This window comes from Quercus lobata, chromosome 8 (assembly GCF_001633185.2).
Source record: "Quercus lobata isolate SW786 chromosome 8, ValleyOak3.0 Primary Assembly, whole genome shotgun sequence".
Taxonomy (NCBI): Eukaryota; Viridiplantae; Streptophyta; class Magnoliopsida; order Fagales; family Fagaceae; genus Quercus; species Quercus lobata.
Window position 1 is genome coordinate 30,047,283 of NC_044911.1, and position 8,685 is coordinate 30,055,967.

At 39.6% G+C, this 8,685-nt stretch overlaps 1 protein-coding gene across 1 annotated transcript; it reads left to right on the plus strand.

Annotated features, from left to right (window-relative positions):
* LOC115958204 lies at positions 1 to 733 on the plus strand. Its single transcript, XM_031076602.1, has one exon. It carries the CDS (start codon positions 105 to 107, stop codon positions 687 to 689), a length of 585 nt encoding a protein of 194 aa, XP_030932462.1. The 5' UTR covers positions 1 to 104; the 3' UTR covers positions 690 to 733.
* Positions 734 to 8,685: the final 7,952 nt, after the last annotated feature.

The window sequence follows — 8,685 nt, forward strand, 5'->3', positions numbered from 1 at the left end:
ATTTTCAAGTCTCAACTTAATTAAACCAGCGGTTCATAAACCTTTAACCAAAGCACAAAATTAACATTGAACCTTGAACCTTGAACAGCCACAAGAACTCAACCATGAAGAAACTCTACAAGAAAGGCCAAGTGCACCCATCACCGCCATCTATCGCCGACCACTTGGCGTTGCTTCCTGCAACAATCCTAACCCTCACTGCGACACTCTCGGCTGAAGACAAAGAAGTCTTGGCCTACCTCATCATCTCATGCTCCAACACTTGTACCAACTTTTCTTCTCATACAAAAACTATCCTCAGTAGTAATGGTGATGGTGATGCTGGAGACCACACACCTATGTTTGAGTGCAACTGCTTTAGGTGTTATATGAGCTTTTGGGCACGATGGGATGCTTCGCCAAGCCGTGAACTCATACATGAAATCATTGAGGCTTATGAGGAAGAATTGGTTAAGAAGCAGGAAAGGAGCACCAAGAGCAAGAAGGAGAGAAGGAAGAGAGCCTGTAATGAGTTAAAGGATGGGGAGAGAGATTCTGGGGAGGCGTTGTTGAATAATGAGTTTGGTCAGTCTGTCTCTGTGGATGTGAGCCGCGGTGATGGTGATGAGTTTGTGATGGAGAAGGGGTCTGTGAGGAAGATTATGAGTTTCATTGGAGAGAGGATTTGGGGTGTTTGGAATAGGGTTTAATTTTCTTTTCATGTCCAAGACATTGATAAGTTTTCTTCTTTCCATATTTTTTTCTCTGTACATGATTCGGAATTTGTCTTAAAAATGCGAGTTCAGCTATATAAGGCTGAATTAAATTTTTTCCCCCTTTATGGGTTTTAGACTTTGTATCAAAATATATGTGATTCTCAGAATTGTTTTTTTTTTTTTTTGGCAATTTAACACAAAAATACTAACAATTTTGTTAGTTAGCATCATTTTCAAACTATTTAGGAAACTAAGGGTGGAAAATTATCCACTTGAGAATACAATACCCAAACCAGAAAACACGAGGAAACACAACAACACCCAACCCAGAAAACAAGCAACAACCAGAGAGACACAGGACACAACAAACCCAGAAAACCACAAAATCAAACCCAAGCACTGTAGACAACAAACCCAGAATACAACAAAACCAAGCAACAATACCACCAAAAACAACAAACCTAAGCACCAGAGACAACAAACCCAAGACGCTACCATTTTTATCAGAGTACTACCATTTTTATTTGATAAGCCTCTTGAGCTTATATGTTACGTTTAAATATAAAATAAAAAAAATTAAGAAACTTATTTATTTTATAATTTATGTAACATCAATAATATTGATTTTCAATTTATAATATTTTCTTGCTTGCAATTTTGTAATAGTCGCTACAGTCATAAATGCTTTGATTTTTTCCCCCTACAAGGCTACAAGAGAAAAACGGGCAGTAGTTTTCATATTATTGCCAAGATTTTGAATTTTAGTTCTGTAATTTTTTTGTTCATTGGAAAAATGGACAGCAAGCAAATCGTATCAGATAACCCCGCAAATAATATCAGTTCTCCCCCCCCCCCCCCCCCAAAAAAAATCTATTTTTATTGTTTGTTAAAAAAAAAAAAAAAAAAAAAAAAAACTGAAAGTAAAAAGGTTTTGACCAGACCGACAATTACAAAGCATTAGATATTTAGCCATCAAACATCTTCGGTTTGAAAGAGTCTATGTTCAACATTCTTTCCGCGTGGATCAACAAGCATATAAAAAATAGCTCGAATACTGAGACTACAATTCTATGTTTGAAAATGGGGAATCTCAAGGTTTGACTAGTAATATGACTTTTCTCTCCGATACTATTACTAGGATCATAATCACTAGTATTAGGGTGTAAAAATCCCCCAAGTTGCTATATTATAATCTACACCTTTAAAATCATTCTACATCCGGGTATGTAAACCTAAAATTTTTTGCATCCTAGCTACAGTAAGAGCATTAGCATCCGGGATGCAAAAAAAGTTCTATATACACCCTCAAAATCTATTTTATCTATTTTACTATCCATTTTTACAATTCACCCAACATCCCAGTTCTATTTTTATAGACAACTTGTGGTACCCAAACCCAATGGTACTTCCTGTGCAGGGATTGGGCTCCCAATTTACTTGTTCGTGGTTATGCCTGAATTCCTACTATGGCAAGCTTCAAATGTTGCATTAACAGCCCAACTGTATAACCATTATACCTCTTGTGCTTAATTCCCTCTCTTCTCTGGTATCTTTCCTTTCACCTTCACTTCTATTTCTCACACCCCAATTTTTACCAACCAACCTCTTCTCTTCTATCCTCCCTTTCCTTTTATAATCTCCCCTTAGTGGGGACCCAAATGATTACCTTTCCATCTTTTCCCATGTGGTCCCCACCTCTATCCAGAATCTCTAGTAAATTGGTCAATTCTAAGGATTCTCTTGAAACTTGCACCTGACGTTGAATGGTGCTCAACAACATACTCCCCCAAGGCATTAACAGCATTTGGGGACCGATTTGAGTATTGGCTATTACCCTTTTGGTCATCCTTAACCCATTCACTAATACGGGGTCGAGCCCAGTCTGATAACAATAGGCCATTACCGAGCACCGATCCTATGTCTCTATAATATTGCCACTAGGCTGGGCCCATCCTAACAACAATGGGCCAATACCGGCCTCCGATCCCATATCCCTTCACAACTTATTAAAATAATATAAACTACACCAACAAATAATATAAAAAAATTTCAATTCTCTCTCTCTTATTCACTATCTCTCTTTGCCATAGCCATTTTTTTTATACCCATACCCATTGCATACCCGTTCACGGATTCACCATAGCCACCACGGCACCACCACCACCAACAACAAATACCCACCATCAAACACCCACCACCACCAATACCAACCATCAAACACCCACACAAAATACCCACCATCAAACACCCACTACCATAAAACTCCAACCATTAAACACCCACCACCAATACCCACCATCAAACATCCGCTACCATCAAACTCGAACCATCAAACACACAGTACCAACAAAAACCCACCATCAAACACCCACACAAAATACCCACCTCCATCAATACCAACCATCAAACACCCACCACCACCAATACCAACCATCAAACACCCACACAAAATACCCACCATCAAACACACACCACCAACAAATAGCCACCATCAAACACCCACACAAAATACCCACCACCGTTAACACCCATTATCAAACACCCACCACCACCAAACTCCAACCATTAAACACCACTACCACAAATACCCACCACCACCAAATACCCACCATCAAACACCCACAAACACAGCAATACCCACAAGATCAAAGAGAGAGAGAGAGAGAGAGAGAGAGAGAGAGAGAGAGAGAGAGAGAGAGAGAGGTGAGAAGAAAAGGAAGTCTGAGAAATACCCATCGACCACCACATTTGCCGCCACCAAACCGTGAGTGTTGGTGGAGATGGAGAGTGACAAAATGAGAGAGGGAGTCTGAGAAATAAAGTAAGAAAGGGGAGAGAAGAAAGTAACGTATATAGAGAGAGAGAGAATTATTTTTTTAATCTAACAACTTGCTATAGTAAGATTGTATGTATACAACCTTATTGCTCACAATTGCCAAATTTTTTTAGAAATACCAACTCGGATGAAGCATCATTTTGGCTTATGGATGTAAATTAGCAATTGGGGGGGTGTTTACACCCCCTAATGCTAATGCTTTAAGGTTGCATATGTACAACCTTAATGTTCATGATTGAAAAGAAAATATAATTTTTTAATCTTAAACACTCTCTCTCTTCCTTTCACTTCAGACTCCTTTTTTTTTTTTTTTTTTTCACTCTTTCTCACGCTTGTCCTCTCTTCCTCTCATAGTGAAGCCTTTTTTTTTTTTTTCTCTCAAGATCAGCTTTGGGTGGGTAGGCTTCAGATCGGTGTGGCGTCATGAGACTGTGGGTGGTCCTAGGTTCATGGGGCTGTGGGTAGCCCTGGGGTCGTGGGTAGCTATGGGTGGCTATGGGTTTTACTCACAGTGGGTCATGGGTTTGATGGGTATGGGTTTCATGGTGGATTTTATGTGTTTGGATTTGGGTTTTTGAGGGTATTTTGGATGATGAATTAGTGGCACCTGAGGCTTGAATAAGGCTGGGTTTTGGGGCTTTCTCGGTGGCTGGGTTTCAGTGGTTGTGGGTTAATGTTGGTGCGGGTAATAGTGGTGGGTATAAATTTTGGTGGTTGTGGGATGTTGTTGGTGGTGGGTATAAATTTCAAGAACGGTGGCAGATTGCACTCCCCATAGTTCTAGCATTAATGGCAAACCCCATTGCTTCTCTAATAGAAACAGCATTCATTGGCCATATTGGTTAGTGCTTACTATTCATTTTCATTTTTATGTATTGTAGCAAGCTTGTGCATAGTGTTTGCTGCAATGTTGACTTGTGTTTGAGTTGCAGAATCTTATTAAAAGATGATGTTATGCATCAGAGAAGACTTGTATTCATGATGCCCCCAATGGGAAAACAAATATATACAAAAACTTCTTACCTTCTATAAGTCAATTCCAGAAGTTTATCATAGTGAAGAACATTACTTTAGACTTAGGTTATTGAATTTCAAGAACGGTGGTGGGTATAAATTTTGGTGGTTGTGGGTTGCTATTCATATCGTATTTTGTCCACTCTCAATTTGCATGCCGGACGATGGAAAATCCAAAAATATCATATTTTTTTTCTCCATGGGGCTGCGAGAACATCCAGAACAACATAGCACAATCCGTTCGGGTATCGGAGCACTCGAAGTACTTTTTTTCAACTAAAATGACTAAAATGCCCTTGGTCAGCCTTAGGTTTGACCAAAGGTCAAACAAGGTCAAAACCTTCACAAAACAATATTTTTCATAGTTTTACATCAAACCTAAGCTTCTCGGAGAATTTTGACAATATTGACCAAGTTTGACTTGAAGTCGATCTTGAGTGGGCCCAAAAACCCTAATTTCGATCTGGTTATCAGAACGGGTTAAAACCAACGCCATTGTGAAGATTATCAAATTCTCATTCCAACGACTATTCATGAGTCAAAATTACAGTTAGAACGGCTGAGATATCACAAAAACTAAGATGATGCACCGATTGATGCACCACAAACTTCTGAGAGCCATAACTTTTGATCCGACCGTTGGATTTTCAAGATCCATACCTTTTCAGAAACAGGAAGTCAAAATATTTCCAGGGGAGTCAAGATCAATCCAATCAGAGGCCTTTTGAGGCCCGCGGCCCTTGAAGGGCCACCGCCTCAAAATGCGAGCTAGGGCTATAAATAGCCCCAGGCACCCCTCAGACTAGAAGAGGAGCACATTTTCTAAATTTCTGCTCTCTACCTGGCTTCGCTACACAGTTCTTCCCTCTTCCAAACACCACAAAACACCAAAAAACACATCAAAGTCTTGATTCTTCTCTCTTCACCAACAACACAAGGTATTGTTCTTATACCCAATCTTCCTTTCCTTGGTTCTACACTTTGGATTTGGGGTTTAGGTGTGTGGATGTAGCTTTTTTAGCTATCATTCACACCCCTAACCTTCTAAATCTTTTCCTAGCATTTATCTTGCTCTTTTTGCTTGAATAACATGATTTATTGCTTTATTTAGCATGTTTCTTGCTTTATTTGTGTTTCTAGCTTAAATCTCTTTGTTGATTATGTCTTATGCCATGTTTCATGCTTAGATCCATGTTCCCACATGTTCATTTGTTTAGATCTACATGCTTAGGCTTTTATACCAAGTTTTTCTATGTTTTGTTCCTCTTTTTGCTCGATGTTGATGTTAGGGTTACATACTCACATTCTTGATATCATGTCTATGGTTATGTCTTGCTTAGATCTACATGTTTGTATGCAAGTTCTATGCTCTTATCCCTGTATCTGAGTCTTCACATGCTTGTATGCTTGGATTCATGTTCTACCATGTCTATGTGCTAAGTTTCTACACGTTTACATGTATGTTCCTATGCCTATATGTCTAGATCTATGTTTTCACATGCCTATGTGCTTGGATCTACGTTTTGTACATGCTTTTTACTATATTCCATGTGCTTGTGCGCTCCATGCCACATTTGTATGCCTAGACCTAGGCTATATTTGTCATGCCATGTGTTATTGTAGCCCTTTTGTCGCTTTATCTTTCTTTCTTGTATTTTGGCATAGTGGTGAGGACCCGATCTAGACCCTGTGGTCTTTGTCATCGTCCATACACCAAGGCTCACATAAAAGGGTTTGGATCATCCTATTTGCATGTCTACGTTTGCTTACTCCTATGCTTTACGCTTGTGTTAACCTCTCTTGTTCTAGGTTTTGCCACGCTTGACACCCTTAGCAAGCGTGTCGTTGTGTGGTTACATCCGATGCCCATGAGGCCCTGTTTGAATGCAACCACTTGGGACGCATCGCCATGATGCTCGTTGCTTCGTGCATACCTTTCCCCTTTTCCGCTCCGTGCAATGATATGCTTGCCATGCTTGTTTGTGCCACCCGTTGGCTTTATTTGCATTTTTACATGCTTGCTTACATGTCCATGCATGAGTCTTGCTTGCTAGCTTGCTAGTGTGTCGTCCATGCTTCAACACAATGAAGTTATGGACATTTGATCCAAACCTACATTTGTCCCCCGTGGACACCACCTTTTGTTTGCCCTTTTTGCGTGTTTGTCTTCTTTCTTGTTTGTTTGTTTATCTTGTGGCTCGTCATGTCTCCTGCCATATGCTATGCTTGCCATGCCTAACTGCTCGTCCCCACCCCCTCCGGTGTGATTGTCATAGTCCGTGCTGCCTAAGGCAAGCAATGCCTAATTTCTGCTGCAAAAGTAAGGGGATATGTCACCGGATTTTCACCGTAGAAATCTAGCACTTTTCTCGAATGCCTTTGGAAAGCATAGATTTGGACCACATCCATTCAAAAGCCAAACCGCAAAGCCCCCCATGCATGCAAAGCCCCGAAAGCCAATGCAAAAATTACGTTTTTTACTACCAATTTTTGAAAATTAAGGTTTTATCAAAGCAAAGGACTGTCCTTAGACAGGCGTTGTGGGGTGCCTAACATCTTCCCACACGTAACCAAACTTCCGAACCTAAGAATCAAGATGTATTTTGCCGTCCACATTAGATTAGGAAAAATGCCATTTTTCTTGACCTAGGATTGGTAATAAAATCAACTAGAAACAGGTGACCAATCACATTTTCAAAAAACCCAATGATTGATGGCAACTCCACTTAGCTTTGGTAACCCCTTAAAATTTGGCCAAGATTCCTGCCATAAAACCAAAGGTAGACAAATACCCTCCTCCATCGAGAGAGAGAGAGTGAGAGCACCTGAAGCTCCGCGTAAACCATACCATCACACCGAGAGGGGCCCTCCAACGGGGCCCTGTGTGCGCAAGAGCTTTCACCACAGTGGGTGGTTGAATGAGGGCCTGCGATGACGGCGGTGGTTTTTCCGCCCAATTCCAATTGAGGCCGGGCATCGACAATTACTGTTATGGGTTGTTGTTGTTGTTGGTGGTTACAAGTGATGGGTATTTGGTTGTGATTTGTACTGTAGGTTTGGATTTGGTTGGGTTTGGATTTTGGATTTCAATTTGGTGTTACAATGGTGGATTTGGGGTTTTGGTTTGGTGTCTTAATGGAGTTTTAGAGGTGATGGTGGTGGTGGTCTTGTTGTTGTTTGGTGTTTCTAGGTGGCTGGTTCAGTGGTGTTGCTATTTTAGTGTGAGTATTGATGTTGAGGATGGATATAGAGATGAAGTGATGGGAGAGAAATAAAATAATTTTTTTTTTATATTATTTGTTTTGTAGTTTATATTATTTTATTGGGTTGTATGTAAAAATAAGAACTGAGATGTAGGGTGAGTTGTGAAATGAGTTGGTAAAATATATATAGTGGTGTTTGAGAATGTAAAATAGACACTATTTTACATCCTTGGATGCTAATGCTCTATTCAATTATACACGTATGTTTACAACTATTTTACTTGACAGATCATAATTAGCTATTTGTTATTTTTTATATGGACTCACAACTCATAGTCATTAACATTAAATAATTTTGAAATTGGCTAGGATCAACATTTATCCTCTTCAACATGGCACAAAATCAAGGGTGGACCCACATTCAAAGTAGGGTGCGCCATGGCTCCCCCTCCCCAAAATTGTTTAAAATTTCTTTATTATAGGTAAAAGATACACCCAATGCCTTATTTGCAACAACTGCCCCCCACCCCTTACCCCCTCCCCCAAAGGAAATTGATTGGCCCTCACACCCCACCTGTCTATGTCTAATTCAATTTTGTTTTATTATTTTTTAGGGGAAATGTGGTTTTCCCGAAAAACACTTTGCCTACCTATGGTTTAAAAATTGGCACTTTACCCACCTAAGGCGGGTTAGCTCTCTTTGTTTCCTGTTACCCAGCTCTGTTAAAAACAATGATAAATTTTTATTTTTCCAACCATTTTATGTCTCTCTCCTCTTAAAACATAAAAAACTAAAAAGTCAAGAGAAAAGAAGATCTATAAGTTAGGTTTTGTAAAAATTAAAACCTAACTTTTAGCTCTTCTATTTTAACGAATTAAAAAAAAAATGTTGGGTTTTTATATTGTTTTATCCATAAAGTTGGAAACCTCCAAATCC

Coding starts and splice junctions, on each gene's coding strand:
- LOC115958204 (XM_031076602.1), top strand. CDS start 105: ATGAAGAAACTCTACAAGAAAGGCCAAGTGCACCCATCACCGCCATCT.